General features: G+C 34.8%; 2 protein-coding genes across 2 annotated transcripts; one reads left to right on the top strand and one right to left on the bottom strand.

The window, feature by feature from the left end:
* Positions 1-856: 856 nt before the first annotated feature.
* Positions 857-17,823, bottom strand: LOC116343446. Its single transcript, XM_031771496.1, has 5 exons — positions 17,818-17,823; positions 12,774-12,821; positions 5,214-5,267; positions 4,024-4,332; positions 857-2,280 (listed from the first exon to the last, which is right to left on the bottom strand). Exons 1-5 carry the CDS (start codon positions 17,821-17,823, stop codon positions 1,471-1,473), a joined length of 1,227 nt encoding a protein of 408 aa, XP_031627356.1. The 3' UTR covers positions 857-1,470.
* Positions 17,824-21,182: 3,359 nt separating this feature from the next.
* Positions 21,183-25,741, top strand: LOC116343319 (ATP-binding cassette sub-family A member 3-like; the record flags this gene model as incomplete). The annotated part of the gene is made up of 7 exons (XM_031771311.1): positions 21,183-21,385; positions 21,451-21,745; positions 21,810-22,014; positions 22,074-22,622; positions 22,719-24,589; positions 24,650-25,353; positions 25,416-25,741. Coding segments are annotated over exons 1-7 (3,999 nt in total), but the record flags the coding sequence as incomplete, so codon positions are not given.
* Positions 25,742-25,759: the final 18 nt, after the last annotated feature.

The following is a 25,759-nucleotide window of genomic DNA, read 5'->3' as shown; positions in this document are numbered from 1 at the left end:
AATGGTTTTGCTTTTGTCCATCCTATTCAATGCGGAATCAGTCCTTTGAGAGTGGCTCAAAACTTACCCATTGTCAAGCTTATACAGCCTGGCCACACAACAATGGCATTCAGCAGTGCGACATAAATAACTACGGCCACGAAAACGATAAAATGATACAAATCGAGAGACAAAAAGGCACTTCGACGAAAACGTGAAACTATACGATAGAAAAAGTTTTACCCTCCCGAATGGAAAATGTTCGCTCTATCTCTTCATTTTAATCCAGAGTCGAGCAAAAAAAACGCCAACTTTTGGTTCCATGCGAATGGCAGAACGTTCAGCAAACCGTAACCGAACTAATGTCGTATTTTCTATAGCCATTAGAAAAATTACTATAATCGTTTTTAGATAGTGGACAGTTCGTCGAGGGGTTGGCAACTCTAATGAGGATGTGTTACAAGTTTATTGGTTTTTTTTAGAGAAAGACATGAGCATTTGGTATTCAATGCACGAAGACTGACACAGGATACTAGTCAGAGCACAGATGCTGAGTGACATAACAAAATGAAGAGTAAAAAGTTTCAGTTCGAGCGAAAAAAAAAACTTTCAACAAAAAGAATGCTGTTGAACTCACAACTTATTCAGATGGGACTTTGTCTCTCGGTCAAGTTTTATCTGTTTCTTTACGTTTTTTCGTCTTCTTTGAACAACTCTAACAAGCACCGCTACTACAAATGATTTAATTAAAAAGAATATGTTTGCACAAACACAAAAAAGAAGAAAATAAAAGCCACGTTTTCACAGTTATACATATAAAGTTTTGTCCATTTTTAATGTTCGAAACTGATAATTGAAAATTTGTTTTTTTACGGAATAAATAAAGCATGACAAATAAATAAATGGATTTGTGTTTTTTCACCGATCAAAAACTGCTATCATAATGTTCATTTTTAAAATTGCTATCGATATTACTTGCAGATACTATCGTTTAAAAACTTATTCGCTATAAACTAAAAACCATTCATTGTATGCTGGGTTCTGTGTGGATTATTTAATGGTATGTACAAATTGTCTTGACGACTTTTTTTTACTTTTTGCTTTGCATCCTTATCTTTATATAGCTCATCTAAAATGATAATAATAATTACTATTCTATTTACATTATTATTACTCATCATCATCATGTTTCATTTAGAATATTTCATTTTTTTTCGTTCAATTTCTTCCTTTACGCTCTTCAAGCAGTAGAAATGCCATGTGCGCAAGTGGCACGTGGCAGAAATGGATTTTCGTTTTTGTATTTATTTCATTCTTGATATCAAAAGCGAGATTATTTGAATTGAAACCGTTATCGCCATTTGATTGGCGCTTACATTTTTGGTGTGATTCCGCGTTGAATTTATTAAGATATCGTGAAATCGCTAAGAATGGACATTTTAATCGACATCGAAAAATCGAAACGGCGGAATGTAATTATCTCGATCGATTTTAAACGTGTATGGCCGTCATTTGTTCTATTGATGTGGTCGAACCATTAAAATCCATTTCACAGTCATTAATGCTGGTGGTGCTGCTGCAACTGCTGTTGCTGCTTATCAAATTGGTTTTATCACAATACTTCTTATTTGATTTTATACGTTGCTTCACCGAAACTATCGTACAAATGACTAGAGTCACAACCAATACAAATACACCAAATACCGTTAGCATCGTTTCGATGTCGGTGTGCGTTATTTTGGTTACGGATGATGATGGCAACGTTTTCGATAGTTTGGCAGCGTCTCGAGATGTGGTTAAAGTGTCATGCACACTATTCACTTTATCGCTATTTTTGCCGGCTTTCTCAACGATACCAACATCATCGTCATCACCACCAGCAGCAGCCGAAGCAGCAGCATGCACTTTCATTTGATGATGTGCATTGTACAACGGTTTTGCGGTTATTTGATAATCATTATTATATTCATGTTGCTTCTGGTAATTTTGATGTCGTATGATGCTGGCAATTGCTTCTGTCTCATGATTATAGTCATTGTTTGCTTGAGCTGTTGATGCCGTTGTAGTTTTTGTCGCTTTTGTGTGCGGTTGTAATGATGCCGATGATGATGATGATGACGACGACGGTGATAGTGGTGGTCTTTCATTTTCCGCTAAATATTTACCCTTTTCTATACTTGCACCATTTGCCTCCGGTCTTCGACGCAAATCTGATTCTGATGAAGACTTTGTCGTTGTTTTCGTAAAAGCCATTGTGGTGTCGATCAGAATCGGCAACGATTTTGACATTTTGTGTGTATTCTGAAAAAAAGAGATGATAACGACACACAATTAGGTTAGTTTATGCGAACTTTTCAAGTGATATCAACTTATTTAGAAGCGAAAAACAATTAATATACGAAATGTTTTGCAAAATTTCGACGCATGCAGATTGCTGGAATTTAGAGAGAAAAATATAAAAATAAAACTCGACATTTTAATGAATTTTTGGCGAATTTCACTAATTAATGTGACATGAAATAAATGTTTTGGCATGAAAATTTTGCGAAAATCTGAATGTGCCCATACGAAAGTTGTTCAAAATGCATCGAAAAGTAGCATTTATTATTATTAACTTTATACATGCCCTCATGCTTATGGTGTACAATTTGATTGCCACTTTCGACTTCCGGGTACATTAAACGCGACTCAGTGTTATTTATATACATGGAAAATCGGAAGCAAAAGTAAAGTTTTACTTCGCCAAACTGTACAGACGATGGCATTTTCACCTCGATTCATTTTCACTTGACGAAAAAGATCAAATAAATTTTGTGTTTTTAAGGTAGCGCTTAATAAATGTTAGACGGTATTAGGTATTGTACAATTTTGATCGCTATCCGGGAAACTCATTAAAAACAACAATTGAACAAAGAACTAATCGCCTGGTGTGGTTGTGTGTATGGATCGCTGTAAATACAGTTGTAATAAATCACATACGATTAAATATGGTCTAGTGAAATGAGCTCGATAACGGTTAAGAATTATGATGTGGTCGCATGTGACACAAACATCATAAATAATAATTTGAATATTATTTTTTTCACGTTGAACAACTAGGGGCGTTTATTTTTCTACTCTCTCTCTCTCTCTTCGTTTCGCCATCCGCTAGTTTTGTCAATGGAAACATGAAAACTAAATTAAGTCATTACGTTCGAAAAGTTTATTTCTTCTCGGTTTTCTTGAACGGTAAAAGGTACCCTTAACACGTAATCGATATTACATGAATGTTGTGTGATTATTTGAATGGCTAAGAAACCACGAGTCACGGATCACACTTATCACGAAAAGTGTGAAACCTAAACGAAACATATCCATTTTGAAATCGACGACGATTTCCCATACCACCGCTTTCTTCGTTTCATTTTACCTTTTAAAAAGTCAACGCTTGTTAATATATTGTTCTAATGGTCGCATAAGCACTGTATGATTTTAAAATTATTTTTTTTTTTAAATAAGCCGGTTTTCCTTCAGTTTAAACTTAACGGTGTTTGGACGGCTCGCTCGACACAAAGACGTGTCAACACAGCTCTCTCTCATTTTCTCATTCAATCGCATTTTTCGTTCGGTTTTTTTACACAATGCTTGAGTTAATTACATTTAATAACTTAATGTTCATTCTCATAAGCCATCGAACAAGTTTGCATTCACAAGCTCATAGTAAAGCATGCCAACAACGTCTGTCTCGAATTGTGAATTGCACGCAATGCTCGGAAAATTGCTTGAATGAAATCGATACTCTCAACCTATTTTATGCAATATGGATAATGCGAAAAATACTTTTTTTTTCAATCTGAAAATCAATTGATTACAATTGTTCGAATAATTTGCGAGAGTTTTCCATTTCAATCCAGTAATCAACAAATTGTCACTTTTTTGTTTGAAAATTAAACGAATTAACATTTAATTGGGCAAAGTTGAAAATGATAAAGAGAGAGTAAAGCGAGAGAGAGAGGGATGGAAATAAAGGTAGAAATTAACATTTTTCCACAGTCTTCAAATTACCTTATTTTTGCATGTCACTTGAATGTGGTATTTCGAGTCGGGCCACAGAGATAGTTCAGCTTCATGTGTATCGGTGAGTAAGTTGCCCATGATTCCACCCCCGAAAATCTCCCACGATACGAGGCATTGGTGCTGTTGCGTCGGATCATCTGCATACCATGCAATATCGGCCATTGTTAACGACTTGTCGCGCACCATTGATCGAACCGAAAGCTCAAACACATCAGACGCATCGGTTTTTTCCAATTCAGAATTTTGATGTTCCACCATAGATGAGACACCGGAACGAGGCGCACAATTATTCCAACACTGTATCACAAAATGAAAAAAAGCATATACGGATTATAATATGAATTTTTTTTTCTTCATTAAAAAAATGTTTAAATTGAATTAATTAAAAAAAGTGCAATTTCATGCATGAGAAAATGCCGAATATGGATAATTTTAAGGCTTTCTCGAATAAAAAAAAAAGTTGATGAGAGTTGCAAAAATGTGACATTATTTCGAATGGTAATGTATAAAATCATAAAGTTTCATGCTGTTGTGAAATAAATTTCTGCTGAATGACACATAAAATTGTAATTATGTGACGTTTCTGACAGAAATCCTTTTGACATTCATCCAAAAAGATTGCCACGCAACAAAAAATATACACGAAATTTATTTATATATATATAAAAGTTGACATGAGTGCATATTAAATGACAGGGAAATGAAATATTTACTTCAATTCAAAAGTCATTACGACATGAGGATAAAAACAGAACGGTCAAAACAAAAGTAACATTAAATGAAGCACTGGTATGCACAGAACCGAACCGAAAAAAACTCACTGATAAAATTGCAATAAAAATAACTCATGCAGAGCGCAATGCATTTTCGGATGAAAATAGGTTAATACACAAAAACACACGGTGGAAATCAAAAGTTCATTAAAATGTATTTGAGCAAAACGAAAAAAAATATACAAGCAAGCAGTGATGAAAATGAGCTTAAACCTGGTTTAAGTCCTTTTCCCCATGTTATCTCTTTTATTATCGTAATTATAACTAATTCCTCAAGCACAAACGATAATGAACAGAAAAAGGCATGCAAGTTAAATGTGAAAGTGTTTTGTTGGGTGTATGTTTTTGTTATTTGTCGCATCACTAGATGCATTACTGCTGTGTGTGTGCTGTGTATGAACTCACCATCAGATTAACCGCTTCTGGGAAATTGTGAAATTGATATGGCGGAAAGTCACACTGCAAAAAAAAAGAGACCGGATACGAGACTATTGTAATATTTGTTTTTGATTGACCAACGGAAAAAAATTTGTAAACCAGAGTATAATCGAAACGGAAAATGAATGAAAATAAAACGAAATGTTTGGGCGATAATAATAATGTTATGCTAATGGTCGAAAGGGTAAATTGGTTTTATTTCTTGAAATGTGTGAAGAATGTACCAAAAAACATACGTACACACACTCGTCCAATTTGTTTTTACATGTAATTTCAGATAAAACAATATTGCGCCGTTGTGAGTATGTTTTACATATCCATTTACATGGTGTTGGATGGCGATAAAAGGGCGACAAAAAGAGCACATTACAACAGTGAACACAATGCAATGCGTCTCGATGTCGCAGACATTAGTAATGACATTTATTTAGTTTATTGTAAATTGTGCTCATAACTTTCATGTCGTGTTGCTTTTTTTATCATCCGGATGAAAAATATAGCAAGCGCCGATGTCGCCGATGGATAAGAATTATGATAATATTACACATTGAATTACGCATAAAAGTCATCCTTTTTTTACTACTCTCAAAATTTACATTTCACATTCCAACGAATTCAATGTTGGATTTTTATTTTCTCTCGAAGTGCCTTTACATTATTTGTGAAATCTAATTCGTTTTTAATTTGGCGTATCCCAGAAGGTGTCATTAAAAATATGTCAAATTGTGTGGATTTGCATATAGATCTTTTCATCCTCGCCTATAAACATTTCCAGTACAAATTTCGTAATAAAACAGCACGTTCCATTTAATTTGACCTTGAGTTCAAAGCTGTCGACCGCAATTTTTTTTGCTTATCTTGTTCACTTTTTTCTTTCTTCGTTCGAATTTGTATATATACCAAGAAATGCTGTTGCAAACACATTTTCTTCAAACAAACAAAGAACGAAAAAAAATAAGAATATGGGCACGAACCAATGTCCCGTTGGATCAAAGAAAAATAATGACGGTAGCCGTCTTTATCTTGCATATGTTCACCATTTGAAGGTCTTCCATTTCCAATTTTCATCATAATTTGTTTCGCATAAGGTTTTTGCGTCTACTGTTATTGCTGTTATTCTTTTTATGATTATTACTCGGTTTGTTGCTTCCATTTTCGGTTACCATTCTCTATGCTGACGATATCATTTATTGGAGCTGAGAGAATGTGAGGGAGGCATTCTCTGAATTGATGTCGTATGAATACTATTTTGCGTTTTAACATGAACCGAATAAAAACAAGCCCAATATATCGAGTCCCGAGCCCATGATTCGATGCGAATTTAAATGGTACAGAGATACTCAAGCGCACACATATATTCAGTTTTTGCATATTTTCCACATAAAATCGTCCATCGCAATTGAATTTGAGAGAAAACATCAAACTTATAAATTTTAAAGGAAACAGTTTGCTATCCGCTTATTTCAAACCAGCATCATTCCCTCTATCTACATCTCATTGGAGCTTCCGAATGGCAATGAACACTCGATGTCTCTCTCGCTTCCTCTCGATCTGAACATATGTGTGTTTACGGAAAACGAATCATATATCACGCGTTCTGGCCATAAACATTGTAGCTATCCGTAATTTTTCATATGAAATATGCTTTGCATAGCTAAACGAATTTTATATACACATACACGCCATTTCTGCTGATGATGTTGTTATTTCAAATTCAAAATCTGCCGTAAAATAAAAGCCACTTTCTCCGGCCACTTGCCGATTATTATTATTATGATTGTTATCTTTATCATTTATTGGCCTGTCAAAAGCCAAAAGCATATAACATCTCACTGACAGCGCATTTCCCTTTGGAATTCTCCCATGAGATACATTGAGAGAACGAAAGAAGAGAGAAAGCAGGCATGCCAGGCCATATAAACGGACACAAAGCCAAATCATTGACCTGTTTGGAAGCGTCGACCATAAAAAAGTTTCAGTTTTTTTTTGTCAGAACGGCAGTAACAATGTTTCAAATTTCATTTTGCTTTAAAAATTTGATGGGCAAAAGTGCTGTCATTATGATTTTCAAGATCAATTTTTCAGCAGCAAAAATAAAACAAAATATACGAAAAATACCACATGAAACATTTTTCGAAGTGAAAACTTTTGCAACGTTTAAAGACTCTCACATTTTTCGCGCTCAATCAGTTTTAATTTGCTTTTATCGCCTGAATAGACAAAGCTGTGGTGAGAATTTATATTCAAATTCAAGGTTATGCATAGAATCGAGCAAAAGAAAATTCCACGAAAAATATCAAGTGACCATACCAGCAGTGCTGAGTGCCAATTTATGCAGAAATTTCATTACTTTTTCTACCCGCATCTTCAACATTTGAATAAATACCATTTTTAGTACACCATTTCTATTCAAAAATTTCAAAAATATATCAACGTTTCTCGGATAAATTAACAATTTATAACTGAACCTTAATGCCGAACAGCGTGGCTCAAGCAGCTTGAGATCCAAAACTTATTCACAATTTTTTTTGTTCGTTCACGTGAAAGTCTCGAGAAATATGATGTACATAATATGTGCAAAATTATAAAGTCTATTGCATTTTATAGAATTATCTGAATTTTCGTGATCAAAAGTAAGCTCTGAATGTTTTATACCTCAATAAAGTCGAACAAAAAAATTCCTCTAAATTTATTCGCATCATATCAAAATTCCATGGCTGAGTTAGCATGATTTTGCATACGAAAATGACATTGAAATGAATGTAGATGTACATGCAATGCAGACTATGTCTGTTTTTATTGCAAATACTATTTTCATGATATTGTATACAAATATAACAAAAGGAACCCGTGCCAATATTTTCGGTGCTGATCTCTCGTTCGCAAGCAATGACAGGCAACAAATCACAGACATTTTGAGCCGAATTAAAGTATCCGAAAAATGGAAAGTAAAATTCATTGTGAACGGTAATCGTCTGTGAGTGGAAGCAAGAAAAAAAACTGAAACCATTGTCGCGGAAAATTACATTATCATATCATATTTTTCTTACTGGCACCAAGGGTGAGTTCAAAATGATACTCTTTGCTGGAGGGGCTCTATGCCAAGAAGAAGCTACAAAAGGCCAAGATCCAATCAGTTTGGATTATTATAGTCGTTGTTAGTGATGTTAGAATATTATTTATAAACAAATTACAGAAATCCTTTACTTATTCATATAAATGTTCATCGATTGCAAAGCAACTGTGTCTGCAGTTCTATTTTAGTTCCGTTCAGCACGACGTATTTCCACGTCAAAGCTAAAAAAAGACATTGTAGCATTCTTTGGTGGAAAAACTCGCTTTTGACCGAACTAACAAACGAAACTGAATAATTGAGATTTCATTTGTGATTTTTCCATAAATCACACAGAAAAGGAAAATATTTTTGTACTGATTGTTGTTACAGCAAACACATGTATAGAGAGTAGTTGTGTGCACGTTTTTGTGATTGAATTGAATCGATAATAGGTCGATTTGAAATTTTTATTTGAAGTGTTCACAAATCAATAAATATTAAATCAGTTCATCACATTTGGAAAACAATGAACGCGATGCGAGAATGAAAGAGAGAGAGAAAGGGTACTGAACACATTGTTGGGAAAAAACAGAGTGAGTGTATAACGAGCCGGTTATTTTTTCTCGTTTGATTGTGAAATTATTTAAACTCGTGCATTGGTTGTCAAATTGAAGGCGGCGCGCGCGTTTAAGAGTGAATAAAAAAAGCGAGGCTGACAAATCGAACAAGAGTGATATTGCTGTAATAAATCTTTATTTTTATGCTGAATCAACAATTTTTATCTCGATTCCATTTTGTTCCGTTTTTTTTATTATTCTATTTTGAATTTATTTTGCAATTCATATCGTTTGTGTTGCAAATGATTGCGACCGTTTTGGACTTTTTTCTTTCGTTTCTTTGTTTTCCTTTCATTTGCACGAGTGAACAATCATTTTTTTCTTTTTTTTCTCTCTTTCTCTCTCTGTCTTTCTCATTTAACCAAATGCGAATTCCGCATTCATTTGAATTCAGTTTGCCTTTGCGTTTCGTATGAAAAATATGCAACTGTAAAGGAAAAAAAATCAACACAAAACGAATCATTCGAGCAAAATAACGACAGCACAAGCTGAAAAAAAAAATTGAGAAAAAAATATTCCACCAAAGTGATCATATAAAAATGTGTATGAGTTTCCGATTTGGATATTGATGTGGTGTGTGTTGCATTTGAAATTGCAGTTACAGTAGCGCATTAATAGTGCCATGAATGGCAAAGTGCTGAATGCATTTAAGCAATACAAACATGAGCAACGACAGCATCATCATTTGTCCGAATGAATAATTCCATGTTATGAATGCAGTCAGCGCGCTCAACAACTAGACACCATAATTTGAAAACCAAAAAGCGCTTACTTTCTGCGAAATTCAAATAAAGAACAAAATCAAACACCATTGATATATTTTAGCTATTATTGCCTATGAATATTGTATATTGTTTGTCGAGTCCATCGGCAAACGAGTCGAGTCCATCGAAAACTAAAGGTGGTGCATTTGATACAGATGAGTTATCATTTGAAAATCATACATAGACTATGCACGAACTATCCATTCGATTCACATAATAATAATCATCATCCGTGGTCGACGGTGCACTTCATCGCCGTTTCCAATTTCCTGTGCATTCGGTCTCTCGCACACACATCCCAGTGAATTGTTCAATGAAGCACATTGAATGTACATGTTGAATCTATGGAGAACATGATTACAGTCCGAAATATATGTGTGTTGCGGATCAGTTAAATACATACTTGAAAATCCAAACGAATTTTCCACATGAAGTGTTCGCAATGTGTTGAAATATTAAAATGAAATTCATTAACATATACACATCGAATTTACAGTCCTAATTCACATTTTATCTAACCATGTGAAAGATTTTGATGATTTCATGTATGTTTGTGGCGTTTATTCATATTCAGATCTGTCATTTAGTCATATGGGTATGAACCTTGGAGCCGATTTTCGGCTTGTTCAATGAATTTCGAACAATTATTTACTTTTGATCTCGTTCACAAAATTAATATGGGACTCGTTTGGAAACGTTTTCTCCGAAATTCTACAGAATGTAATTGATATTTGAAAATTTCCGATTTTCGTCAGAATTATTTTTGGAAATTCTTGTGAAACTACAGGTTGTGCAAAATACACTTTTCTATTTTCCATGGAATCAATTACTCAATTTCATTTCGATATATGTGCGTTCTATGAAACTTGGTAAAACAAATACTGAGCTTTCCACATCTGACTGCACAAATTTCAATTCGTCTCGACTTTTCAACGAATTCAATATTAATTTTTATATTTTAGCAAATATGTAATTTCCAGTAGCAATTTGCCACAAAATTCACCCAAAACAGGAGAAAATCTGAAAATATGCCTTGAGAAGATTGAAAATGATATCGAAATACGTACGGCCTTCCTTGCCCTGCATAGCTTGAATAAGCTTTAGTCATTTGAATTAGGATTGTCAAAGCAATTTGAAAAAAAAATGGAAAAAAACCCGAATGGTCGGAGTCCGATGGTAAATGCGATTTTTTCGTATTATTTCCAACAATATATTTCATATCTGAATTTGTTCGAAAATTGATCTTTGATGTTTGTATTATTATTATTCTAAATTTTGAAATTCGCCACAAATACATTTCGAAAACGAATCGCAAATCAAGTGTAAAACTTTTTACAATTCATATCTAACTTCTGCCATTCGCAACAACTTTCGATAATTTTCTATTACTACAAATATGTTTTCATCGAGATTCATTTTTTTCCATAATTTACCCGACGAAATCAGGCCAATTGAAACGAAAACTATTTTATGCACATTCGCATCGATTATCGTTTCCCCTATGCATCTGTGCACTGTGTGGCTTTTTGTCGAAAAACTAGTGCAAAATCTGGAAAAATAGAGAGAAAATGTGTTTGGTTCGATTTTTGTGCGAGTGCCAATAAAAAAGTCACATAAACACTTGTGAATTCATTTCACTTCGATGTTCAGTTTGTTGTAGCAATTTGACGTAAATTGCCAATATGTGACACATCTTCCGTTGCTGCAGCAGCTACTGTTCTCGTAATCATCGCAAAAAAGCACTAACTTATGTACAAGAATCTGTGCAATAGATTTTTTTTGTTCCAATTTTTTGTCGCTCTCTCTCTCTTGTTCGCTCGCTCGTGTTTCGTGTTGCCAAAGAAAATGTTTTCAGTTCTAATGGAAATAGTTTTCTTCGTTTGAGCGAACGCTGCTGCTGCAACAATCAAAATGACAAGACATTAGGAGTAACATATGTTTCTACACTCGAAAAAAAAATAGAACCGAACGAGAGAAGAAAAATGTGGAGCAAGAAACAATCTTTCGATTTTTCTGAATGTGTATTTTTCACTGTTTCCATTAGACGAAAGTGATGGCACAGTTTTCCACATCGAGTTTAATGGCGTTAATTATGCTGACCCAAAATAGTTTTCAATGAAACGATGACGATACGGGTCTTATATTCATTTGGTCATTCATTTATTCGACCGTTAAAACACTTTTACAGCAAATGGATTTTGGCACCGAACAACGAAAATGAAAACAATTAAGACATCTTTTTACACCATAAATACAGGATTCACTCGTTTCATTTTGCAGCGAGAGTTTAAGTGCTTTACAAAAGACGATAAACAACTCTAGTCAAAAATTTCTTTTTCTTCGAACGAGTTGCATTCTTTGTTCAATGTATACAAGGTAAATTGTAAATAAATGGCGTGATGGAAAGAACTAAAAGACGGCTGCACTCGTGAACGTACATTCGTACTCAGTGCATATTTTTCTCTCTCTTGTCAGGACGGCACACGATAGAAAAAAGGTGTTTCTTTACATTTCTGGATAAATTCTCTTAACATTTTGAGCAATTGAGCACCTGAAATGATTTACTTAGCTGCGAGTTTCAATTTTAAAGAATCCTAATGTTTATTTTAAATTTGAACTTATTTCACTTTTTTCTTTCATATTTTTTTCTAAATTACATTTTTACACCGTTGCTAATGAGAAACTTAACAATTATGTTACTCTTATATTCTTTTCAGTGCCATTTGTAGTTTCTGTTGCATTTCATTAATTACAAGTAGCTATTATGAGCTCTACACATTTCAATTGAATAAAGTTTTTTTTGAACTAATTTTGTTTTTTTTTATTAAATTTCAACATCAACCCCCATTTTTAGATGTAGAATCTCGATTTAAATGGTGATAAGATTTTCTTATCATTTGTTGATAATGTGTTGCCACTTCAAAAAACGAATGTCGGCAAAAAATGCTTGAAAATTACACAATTTGTTCATAGATGTTGCAAGGACATCTGAAGGACACACGATTGTTCATAAAAACCTTTTTTTTGTAGTTGAGAACCCTTTTCCTGAGCAAAACTGAAAGCATTTGTTTAATTAATGTGCGACACTTACAATGGAGCAGTCCAATTTTTGTAAACAGGCTTGATCGTCGGTGCTGAACTGTAAGTAAAAGAAAGAAAAATAATTAATTTAATTAAAAGGTCGTTTTTCCCTTAAAACTAATTTATTCGAAATCCGGTATTAAATAAATCCAACGGCATGTAGTTTTCTTTTTCTTTTCAAAGAACAAACATAAGAAATGTCGTAGTTTTGAAAAAATCTGTAGACTGTAAGTTTCATTCTATGTGCTCTGGTTAGAACATTGATCAATGGCAGCCGTTTCGAAATGTGAATCCACGCAATAAATTTCAGCGAAAGAGAAACGGCAGAGAGAGAGAGAGAAAAAACGCGTTGTCGTCACCACCAAGCCATAAAAATATTTTACCTGTTGTGCCACAGCACCTAAAGACAATTCACATATCGTTTCTCTTCATTGTTTCAAGTTCAGATACAATGGGCATGGATAAATGTCGAGTGCAACGAGACAGAAAGAGAGAGAGAAAACGAGAACAACAACAAAAAAAATAAGCGATGAAAAAGCAATATATTTGCATACGATCGTGCATCTCTCGACGACATTGATATCGTCGCTGGTTTTGGTAGCATATGTTCGAATAATCTCAAAATATGCACATTGAAAACGTTCCGCGCTCCGATAAAAACGAAGAGAATGAGAATCAGAAGCTAATTTAAGCAAAACGAACGAAAAAAAGAATCAGATCAGTGATAACCAACAATGATGTGCAGACACACGCATTGGCGCAGACTCTGGGCCCACAAATCGATCGAATTACTTGTAATATATTAGTTGAACGCGATTGCAAAGCTGTTGTTTAACGCACGTACTAAAAATCGTGTCTACATTGAAACGAAGAATGCAGTGATTGCATTTGCATTTTCAAGAGTTCCAAATGCTTCGATGCAACAACAAACGATGCTACACCAAATACCGGTTGCTCTTGCTTCTGCTGCTGCAATGTTGATGGATATTAAACAGCGCTGGATGGAAAAAGAGGGAGAGGAGAGAGAGAACAAATGAACGCATGCAATGTGCGTTTCTCACATATTCTTGGTTGGTCGTTCGTTGTTGTTTGCATCTCGACTCGATTAGCGTTTACGCTTGTGTATGCATTGTTTAACATAAACTTTGGCTTCTTAGCATCACAGATTAATCACCAAAGTTGGCTCAAGTTTTCGCAGAAAAATAATTGCATACACTTTTATTCCAGTTGTACGCGAATCTATCCACATTCACAGGGACGGTTTTTATTTTGCAGTCGCAGATGCAACCGTTCGCTGCTATCTCGTCGCTGGTCAGATGAAACACACTCACTCACTTCATCACTAAATGAACTCAACGCAAAATAATTGCATTTAAAGAGATTTTTATGTCGCATGCTCAAGCACAACAAATTAGAACACTTTTCAGTCTACGGACTCGTAAATTGCTATCCAAGGTTATTTTTTTTTCTTAACTTGAGTTTCGTTTTGCACAGGTCTTGTTTGTTTGAATAAACTCGTTTTCTCTCCTTCTTAATAAAATATTTTTAGCAGTGAAAAGGATGGATTACACGACCAAAAGTACTCTTTCCACAGACACATGTATGTGCGAAAACGAAAAAAAAACTCATAGATTTTAATGGACTTTATTCATAGAGTAACAGACGGAAAGAGAGAGAGAAAGATACATAGTGAAAAAATGCGGAGAGAAGGAGAGAAAAAAATTCAAAACTATTCAAAAGTTCGTATGATAGCTGATTTTGATGTTTATACAGTAAACGTTTCCACTTGACCTGAATCGATCAATTTCCAGAGCATTTTCAATACAAACAAAAAAAACGAAAAAAAACACAAATTCCTGAAATAAATGATGTTTGTTTGACATTAGCAGAAAATTTGCATGAAATTCCAAAAAAAGCCGAATGATCAAATCGTCGACTAATAACTGAACATTGGATTTAGCAATTTATTCGAATCGAGTGCAGCAATTTGCAAGAGGGTACAAACCGTATCAATATGCTAAGTGCGATTTCAGTGCAATGGTAAATAGGACACGGATGCCAAATGCGCTTTTGCGAAAAGAATACCAATTTTTTTTTTTGGTGTGTGTGTCATTCGAAAAGTACATTTATTTGTTGGAGGGATTGTCGAGAAGCATCATGGTTTTCTCATGCGCAGATACTATTATTCAACAGCGATTCAATCTGTTCCGCAGATAAAACGTGAAACATCCCGAATGAAAAAAAAAAAAACTATATTGAATTGATGCGCTGCTTTGCGACATATACATGAAATCAACTTTTGCGACACATTTTTATTTCAGCAGATAAAATTATGCAATGTGTTCGAAATATACGTGCTGTATGGAAATGAAAGCGTTACTGTTTCTATTCCATCTTGAAAATCAATTTCATTTTTTTGTCGCTCTCTTGTTGTCTATCTGCATTGTTGATATAGCCAAAGCGGCTGGTGTGGTGTGTGGATGAGGATTTAGCATGTGTACGCCGATCTAATTTTTTATTGTTCCACTTCAGTGAAGAAACTTTACGTCGAGCAGTTGCTGCCATATCAAAAACGTTTATTTGACAGACCCATTTTCGATAAGGCACAATCGCGTACACATGAAATCACACACATGATACACCAAAAATAACGGACCAAAACTGTCCGAATTTGCAAGAATGTACGAAACTTTTTTTTTAAATAGTTGTTGTTGCTCTCCTGTTCTTCGCTTTTTTTTTTTAAATTCATTTCATACGTTTTGCATCGCTTCACCCGAATGAATCAACACAGTGCATATCACATACCTGGCAAAATCAAATTGAAGAAGTGTCACGTCAGAAACCGAAAAAGATATATGTGTTCGTTTCACTGCATTGTAGAGAGAGGGAGGGAGAGAGAAAAAAAGAAATATGCTCGGTATACGCGCGCGTTCAATTTTTTTCCATTTGACTTCATTGTTTGTTGTTGACTTGATCCGTATGTATGCAAAAAAAAGCAAGTGTCAGCTCGGTATTTTAACAAAAGTTGAATATTTGCAAAATGTGATACACTGCCGCACCGGTATTTGAATTTTTCGGTATGCAATTCGTTTTAACTGAAATCACATCGTTTTTACCATATCAATGCATACGAACGTACATTTTAAATTACACAAACACAATACAAAAGATTACACACCGCACACATCAAGATTCATCACAGATACACCAACAAAAACTTTCTTGACTTTGTTCTCAATTTAATTTCAGTTTTGCCAGAAGGTTTACGAAATGCATGTTATTCTTATTTCTATCTTTTTTTCTCTCTCTTTTACGAAAAGTAAACATTTTTCGATGCTGTTGAAGCAAACGAAGTCTCATGCAAACACAAAAATTAGTACTATGCTCAAAACTGAATGCGTTTGGTGCTGGATATTTGTTAAAAGAGCCAAAAGCATGTTTAAAATTGGCTTTCTATTCGAAAGTTTCCTTCTACACATGAAACTTTCTCTCCGCATTCATTTTTCTATTACAGAAAGGATTCTGGAGTGTAGAATTTGGAGCAAATATTCAACAAAATCTTGACACAAATATGTTCAAGTTTTTGCAGGATGTTTACTTTCTTATCCAGAGACCTGGATCCCAAGTCAAACATGATTCAATTTTTGTTCTCATTTCCAACGATAACTTTCGACGTACGTATAACAGAATGTATCATTCGGATGGTTTTTTTTTGTTCGCCAGTTGTTTCAACGACACAAAAGTGTATAAATCCCTAATGATGCAACTCGATGTTTGTTCGTGTGAATTCGATACTTGGTTTTAAAAAAAAGAAGGCGGTTTGGGTTAATAAGAGCAAATGTCGGATAAAAATCGAGTGCAGCGGAAAAAAACCGTCTCGTAAATCTTTTTCTTGTTCATTGTACGGAGAGCACATTAGTTAACATCGGTTGACACATTCCTTTTTATATGTGTGTGCATGTACATTTGTTCTTGAATGTGTTCTCTTTTTTTTCGGCTTCGATTTCCACCGGCCAATGCAAAAAAAAGGATCCAATGTAATTGTAATGCATGTTTATTATCATTAGGTTTCAAAGTGCCTTTCATTTGTTTCTATAAAAGAGACAATTAAATTTACCGCTGACAAACGAAACGATACCTTTTCCGTCGCTTTCGCAATCATACACGCACACAAACACACATGTATTCAAAACACATGCAAATCAGCGCGGCATCTTTACATACCGTGTTTTTTTATTTTATTTTGTTTATATTTGGTCATTGCACTGTTGCTGCTGATGTGGTTGTTCTCGTTGTTGCTGTGCACAATGATTGAATAAATAAAAATGACAGAAAGCATTTGGAACGATTTCTTTCGTCTTTCGTTTGTAATTTTTTCGTTTTTTTTTTTATTGTCAATGCATCGTACACCAAATGAGCAACGGAATGAATGAAACTATTCTTTGCCATAGAAAGCAGCAAATCCCAGCTAATTTGGAATGTTCTCGAAATTCATATGGCAATGATTTTTTATGAATGTTGTTTTTTGTTGAGAAACATAGAGAAAAGCAGAGAGAGAGCGACAGAGAGAGAGTGAAAGATTTTTCTCTGATTTCATATTATATATTCGCGATGGCATTGCCAATTTAAAATCATAAGTCGGTTTACAACTGAAAACTCATTAAATTGCTGCACATATTCCATTTGAAATTTCCATTTCAGTACAATAAAAAAGAGAGAACACACAAAAAAGCGAAAACCAGTCTATTCTCTAGTAGTTTTGAAGTGCATGGTGAAATGTACGTATAAGTCGATGAAATCTATGTTATTTAGCATATGCTTTTTAGATGCATTCAATGCCTTTCATTTTCATTGTTGGTGCACCGAAAATGTGCGCACGGCGGCACACGTAAATTGTCGCCGTTGCCGTTGTCGTCGCTGCCGTTGTCGTTGATGCGCGCTTCCATCGGGCGGTAGTAATAGAAGTAATGGCTTAGAATCGAATTCAATGTGGTGTTTTCAACATAAAAATTCACACCATCTTATCAGCAGTAGCAATCTAGCATGGTACATACCATCATTATCAACACACGGTCACAGAGCGAAAAAAACACACTGGTGCGCGCTCACACTCGATGCTACATTTTTGCAATGATTTTCAAATCGAAAGCCAATGCATTTTTATTGCTAATGATTGCATGCAACATATGCATATCGTCGCCTGCTTGTTGAAGAGCTCGTCGAGTCCATGTTTTTCTTATGTTTATTTGAAAAATCGGCAGTGAAAAAAAAAACCGAAAACCATACAAGACGACGTTTTTTTCATTTCCATGCGGTTTTTTCTCTCTTCGTCATCTTTTTTTTCATGCACGAACTTTATACGATGGCCGCGTTAACAACCAACCTTACGAACTCACTACGTTTTTTTTGGTGAATTGCATAAGTTGAATGGATCTGAAATAGAAAAGACATACTGTGCACTGCCTGTGCTGAAAACATCAAAGAGAAATACAATACGAAAACATTATGCCGCCAATTTGAAGAGAATTTGCAAATGCGAATGCAAACAACACTCAAAATGTACGAGTATTTATTTATAGCGGCATGATATTGTTTCTTCGTTGAAGAAATTGAATTTGCTTGGCATGAATAAGTGAGCAAGGAATCTAACTTACGTGGTCGCTTCGATTTGTCACGCAATCAAATATGTTCAGGTGTTAAAGTGGTTTTGAACAAAAAATACAAAATCGATAAGACTCGGAGAATTCCATTATTGTATACGGTTTTGAAATCACATTTCGATGTTTTTGTGCAGAGACAAATCAATTCTGACAATTTTCATATTGTCGTTGTCAATGAAAATTCGGCATGTTTATTTTTGTGAATTATACAACCTGCATTGTTATTTACACAAATTGTAATTATGTGTCGTCAATTTGTGCAAAACAAATATCGACTTCCATAGGTGAATCCATCACACCGTTGTAATAAAATCAATTTTATCTGCGCGTGACGCGCTTCGCACTTATTGTGAGTGAGTAAATTCCATAAAAGTAATTCCTTTTGAAGTTGTTTTCAACTTTTCTTGGCTTCTTTCGAATTTTTGGGGAAATTGGTTCACTTTTTAACTCGATCAAAACAGTTGGAGGTAAATTCTACGCGTGTAAATATTTTATGTTTATTGTAAAATACAATCAGATCAAATTAGGAAGGAAATTGATAAGGTTTATTTTCTTGGTATTTATTTGTGTGCGGATTTGGGAAATGTACGCAAACATAAATACACCAACGCCCAATTCTATTTTTTGAATTCAATTGTTTGAATCAGATTTGATACGTACACAATTTCTACGATTAATTTATTTCGATTGGGCATTATTCGAACGTATGTGAATCTGTTCAAGTATACAATTCATGAGAAAATGTTGAGAAAAATAAATAAAAATCTCTCCTCTTTGAATTGTAGATGAGTGCATTTATTTTCCGTCCGCTCCATGTCTTGTGTGTTGAGCTTTCAAATAATTAAGTGTAACACGCGTCACCATGTGCTATACATTCAACAGGATTTCTTTCCATCTGTTTCTGGTGCCACCTTCTTTTATCGAATGTTGCCGACTGTTTGCATTATTTGTGTTCACAAAAGTCATTTTGTGGATAGTACGATTTAATCGACTCCGAGTAGATTTCCATCGAAACGAGATTCTTTTGTTGTGCGCCAACATTAAAATGGTGGATTTCTGTTTAAATGAAATTCTAGCGAAATGAATTCGCAATGGAAATCCACAACTGTAATGAAATTTAATTTCATTGTTGTCCTGTTGTCCTCGTCATTGCAAAAAGTGACGAGAGTGAGAGTGAATAAAAAAATCCATTAGCAAGGCAAGCTACATGCTGTACGAGAAAATGGGACATACAGTGCTTAGGTGGATGCAGGATGTGAGCACAATCGCAAAGCTAGTAGCGTTAATTCAATATTTATTCGAGCAATTCGCTATGGATTTGAAAGCTCAATGAATTGCATAGTTGGTTTTGCTTCATTTTTTAGGATTGTCGTCGTATGTGATGTTGCAAAAGCAATCTCCATCAGGTTTTCCCATTCAATTTTCATGCAGTTCTCGGCATGTTTTCAACGTCATGCTATTTGTGTCACGTTGTTTGTTTGTTTGACAATCTTTCGACTTTATCCGCGGTGCCCATGTGTGTTTCGATTTAATTTTCAGGCGTCACCCAATTGGGAGCATTTTATCTGTGTCCGTCAAACTTAGCTTCAGGATATGGATGAATCCCTTTTTCTACTTTCACGAAATATAAAATAAATTCATGAAATTATGTGGATATAGCTGTTATTGATTCGACTGTATTCCACTGGTTTGTTGTGTATCCGTTATCAGTCTGTCCCAGTTTTTCATTTTTTTCCGATAACAAACGGAAGACATGCTGTTTCAACTTAATTCTGATTCCAGTGCTGATTGCAAATCATAAATGCATTAAAACAGAAAATAAAACCAGAATCGAAAAAAATCGTATTGAGAAGATATTTGACTTTACGATCAAACAGAAAATGAAGTGTGGAAAAACCATTGAAAAAATAAAAGTGGGGAGACTTTTTAAATTGCATGATTCACCCAATCTTTAAGTATCTACTAAAGAGATAAAAATTAATTAGGTTTAAGTACAAAGTCTGAAGTGGCGCACGAAAAACCCTAAAAATCTTATCGAATAAATTCATTAGTATCAAATGGCCAAAGTCATAATTCAATTATGAAACGATAACATTGATGTTTCCGTCATGGATATTTTTGTTAGTTTTATAAATAGGTATCAAATCATTTTATTTGATAATTCGTCATTAACCCTTTCAGTGATATCCAATCTCTATGATGGGCTTAGAATATGCCAATGATATCAATTGATCTCATTTTTTTTATTTATTTCGAAAATTCCGTAATACAAGTTTTTTTTATCATTTTTGAGCCGATTGTTGCTGTTTCTTGAATGAACTTCTCTCATATTAGAAACATATAAAAAACAAGCAAAACGAGAAAAAGTAATTTTTGATATGAATGGATTTTTCACATCAAGATAAAAAATGAAACCAATTGATTTGAGATGCACACTTTAAATCAATTAAATCAGTTGATTTATTTTGACGTTCGGTCAAGTCAAATCAAATGATTTTTCTCTGACAGATATTCGTATCATTTGAATTATACAATATGGATATTTTGACAAATTGGTTTCGTATGCGGATTGATTAAACAGAAGCAAACCTATCGCAAAAGTATACTAACGTAATAGCTGCCAATGATAACTTATCATTCATAAAGATAATCTAATCAATTGCGATATTTTGGAGTTTTTATTGATTATTTCCGCCTAAGTTATCAATTAGACAATTGAAACTATCATCGCTGGCTGCAGTTTATATTCGGTGATCCATGTGAATACTTCTGAATTTTGGTGTGGGCAGATTTTTTTTTGGTAAAATAAAAGAGGTTGCAAAACTAGCAACAATAGTTTGTGCTTGTCGCTCAATTCGTTAAGATAAATATTAGGGCCGACAATTTAATCACATTTCCATTAAAAATATCAAAATGAAGTTACGTGATTGGGCTTTATATATAGCACAAAAAAGATTTTCCAGTAAGTTGGCAGTGTATATTGTTTCACAAGAAATTTCACTTTCAATCTGTACAATTTCAATTAAGATAACAATAAAGATAATAGCAGCAGAAATGATTTATGCAGTGACGATGACACACGAAATGGAACACACGAGCATAGAGATAGCCGACGAGGAATTAATACTTTTGATAAGTTTCGGCTTTTAATGTGGAAAAATATTTTACTCCAACGTCGACACAAACTGCAAACCATCATACAAATTCTCATGCCCATACTATTCACATCGAATTTGGTGTTTATGCGTAGCTTGGTTGAGCCGGTAATAACGAAAAACAGCACCATGTACAATAGCATTAGCCTAGACACAATATCTATACGGTTAGTATTTAACAAAAGTTATTCTAGTGATTTTCGAACCTAAACGATGGATTCTTTTAAACAGCAATACAACAGTTTTTACAACTGATCCCTTGAAAGAGTGGCAGTTAGTATATTACCCGAAGAATGACATATTGGAAAAGTTACTAAATCAAGTCTCCCAGAATTTAGAACTAGATGGAGTAGTGGGTGTGAAGCGTTCAAATTTGGTTGAAAGAATGATGATTGGACGAGAAATGCTAGCAGGTGTAATATTCAACCATCCAGCGGTATTGTATTAATGAATTTTTCGAAAAAAAATCACAAATTTATGCCACCAAAATTTCAGAATATAACAGAGCTGCCAAAGAATTTGGTCTATACATTACGTTTTCCGAGTGAATTACGTGCAACTATCGATGCCAATCCATTGGTGTATAATTGGCAAACAAATTTACTCTATCCAATATTTTCCGGAGGAGGACCACGCGGTGGCATTTCGGATAGTGGCGGAGCGCCATCTTATCACTCTGAGGGATTTTTAGCCATTCAAAATGCGATCGCCCAAGTTTACATGCAAATGAATTTGATTGGATCAAATGGTGAAAATGGCTATGAATTACCGGATAAAATTGAAATGCAACGATTTCCGTACCCACCATACGTGCATGATGTTCTTTTAGACGGCTTTGAAAAGGCGACCGGAATATTTATTATGCTAAGTTTTGTGTATCCGATAATAAGCACGGTTCGTTTTATTGCGGTTGAGAAAGAAAAGCAATTGAAAGAAATTATGAAAATTATGGGCATGCCAGTTTGGTTGCATTGGACCAGTTGGTTTGTGCGCACAATGATTTTCATGCTCATTTCCATCACATTTATGGTCGCATTGCTGAAGGTACAGTCATTTTTTTCGTCATCTAATTTTTCATCATTTTGTTGTTTTTTTTTTTTTCATTCACAAAATTTCCAAACACAATTTGTTGACTTTCAGATACCAATGTTTGAATTATCGATCGCTGTTTTTACACACTCTAATTGGTTTACGATTTGGGTGTTTTTATTTGTTTATAGCATTGCGACGATAACATTTTGTTTCATGTTAAGCGTACTGTGTTCAAAAGCAAATACAGCGGCTGCCGCAGCCGGTCTTATGTGGTTCATTTCATATGTGCCATTTATATTTTTATCAAAAGATCATGTACGAGTGCCAAGAATAATCGAAATGATTGCATGCCTCTCGCCAAACATGGCAATGGCATACGGATGCAAAATTATTGTTGACATGGAAAGAAGCGGTTTTGGATTACAATGGTACAATTTTTGGGGTTTAAATGGATGTAAAAATGAGCTTACGGTTGGAATAACCATGTGCTGCATGCTAATCAGTGCACTTGTATTTCTTTTAATTGCACTTTATATTGAAAAATTATATCCCGGCGAATATGGTGTGCCGGAAAAATGGTATTTTCCATTCAAAACGGAATTTTGGACAGACAAATGTATACCCATACAAGATATTTATAACGATCGTCTTGATTCAACAACACATAGTTCGAGTGAGAATTTCGAAGCGGAGCCTACGAATTGTGTGGCCGGTGTTCGAGTGAAAAATCTTCGAAAAATTTTCGATCATGGAAAAGTTGCCTGCAAAAATGTTACTATTAATATGTTTTGTGACCAAATAACGGTGCTGTTGGGACATAACGGAGCCGGCAAGAGCACAACCATCAAAATGTTGACTGGAATGATACCACCGACATCGGGTACCGCCATCATAAATGGATACGACATTCGAACCGATCTCAAGAAGGCGAGAGAATCGATCGGAATATGCCCACAACACAATATTTTATTTGATGAATTAACCGTTCGTGAACACATTGAAATTTACTCGCGACTTAAAGGATTGAATTGGGACGTAGTTGACAAGGAAATAATGAAATATGTGCGATTACTTAGTTTGGAATCAAAAATCGATACGCCATCAAAAGCGTTATCGGGTGGAATGAAGAGAAAACTTGCGTTTGGAATCGCTTTGTGTGGTGATTCGAAAGTTGTTTTATGTGATGAACCGACCAGCGGCGTGGATCCTTCAGCCCGACGTGAACTCTGGGATTTGATACAACGTGAAAAGTTCGGTCGAACCATAATTTTAACGACGCATTTTATGGATGAAGCCGATGTGCTTGGTGATCGAATCGCAATTATGGCCGATGGTGAAGTGAAATGTTGTGGAACACCGTTCTTTTTGAAGAAACGTTTTGGTAGTGGCTATCGTTTGACTTGTGTTACAAAACAGGGCTGTGAATCAAGTGAAGTGACGAAAGTTCTTCAAGAGTATATCCCTGAAGTAGAAATTCGAAAAGAAATCGTCGGCGAACTTTCATACTCTTTGTCAGATGAACATACCGACAAATTTGGCAGAATGTTTGAGCGCATTGAAAATGATCTTAATGCGTTAAAAATTGACCGTTTTGGTGTTTCGTCAACCGAACTGGAAGAAGTTTTCCTCAAAGTTGGAAGTGATCACAAAACTATGAATAAAAACGAAGATAAAGAGACGATATGTGATGCAAGCGGCAGTGATTTAGAGTTTTCAGAAAGTGACCTGCTTCACGGTTTAAGATTGCGAATAAATCAATGTTATGCCATGTTTAAGAAGAGATATTACTGTTGGATCAACGATTTTTATTCATTTTTAGGTCAAAATGTGATCGTAGTTATTTTTATTGCAATTAGTTTAGCATGTGTTCATATGGCTAAGAATTTCACGATCCTTTCCAAATTGGAAATGTCTTTAGACGTTTATGGGGATACTGTGACCATGTTGCAGACACCATCCGGAAAAAACACATTTAAACGGTAAAATTGTGAATATGTTTTCGACGATAGCGATTTTAAATAGTGTTTTCTTGATTTCAGTGTGATTGAGCAGTACCGTAATGATTTGAGAGACGGTCTCGATGAATTTTCGGAGGATATTCAGAAGCATTTTTTGGATCTTGGTGCTCAAATACGAATTCGATCAAATACACGATATTTGATTGGCCTCTCGACTGGCGACGACAACAGTTCACTAAATGCGTGGTTTAATGATCAATTATTTCACACGGCACCACTTGCGCTCAATGTGCTACATAATGCGATTTTAAGAGCAAACTTCGGGAATGATTATAGTATAAAAGTATCGAATTGGCCAATATCGTACAGGCCTGAATCGTTGGAGCTATTGATTGGAAATGGCGATGACATGGGTACTCAACTTGCTGTTAATATGACATTTGTCATGGCTTTCATATCAGCATTTTATGTGATGTTTCACATTCGCGAAAAGGCATCCAAAGCAAAGCTATTGCAATTTATTAGTGGCATTGATGTATCGACATTTTGGATTTTATCATTTGTCTTTGATTATGCAACACACATAGTAACATGCTTCATCGCGTGCTTTACGATGTATGTCTTTGAAGAGAATGGGTGGTCAACCGTTGAAGAATTAACGCCATTCTTTATTATTTTGACTATTTTTGCACTTTCATCATTGGCCGTCACATTTGTGTCATCATTTTTATTTTCGACTACTTCATATGGATTTGTTAGTTTGACCATCATATTCATATTTACGGGTAATAATTCAAACATCTTTTGTACGAATTAATATAAATTTATGTGTCCATATTCTTTGCAGGAAACAGTTTTTTCAATTTGATCAACATTTTGTCATTGCCAGCATTGAATCTAACGGAAACGGCAAACATGTTAAAATCGATATTTCTTATTTTTCCACACTATGCACTCGGGTATAGTTTATTTAATTTGAATCAACTGAAAATTGAGTCCGAAGTGTGTCGATTGAAATTTGAACAAATGATTTCAAATGATGCATTTCGTCCAGAAATCAGTCCGCTCAATTTCACATCGCTTGAAAATAATACACGACTATCGGATCAAAATCTTTGGAAAAACTCGACTATTCCCCACGACCCGATTACCTTTTCGAGGCCATCGTGTGATGTAGATTACTATGCTTGG

This window comes from Contarinia nasturtii, unplaced genomic scaffold, assembly GCF_009176525.2.
Source record: "Contarinia nasturtii isolate CC-2019 unplaced genomic scaffold, AAFC_CNas_1.1 Cnas_scaffold_993, whole genome shotgun sequence".
Lineage (NCBI taxonomy): Eukaryota > Metazoa > Arthropoda > Insecta > Diptera > Cecidomyiidae > Contarinia > Contarinia nasturtii.
The sequence above is the reverse complement of the archived record's forward strand: the minus strand, read 5'-3'. Positions and strand labels throughout refer to the sequence as shown.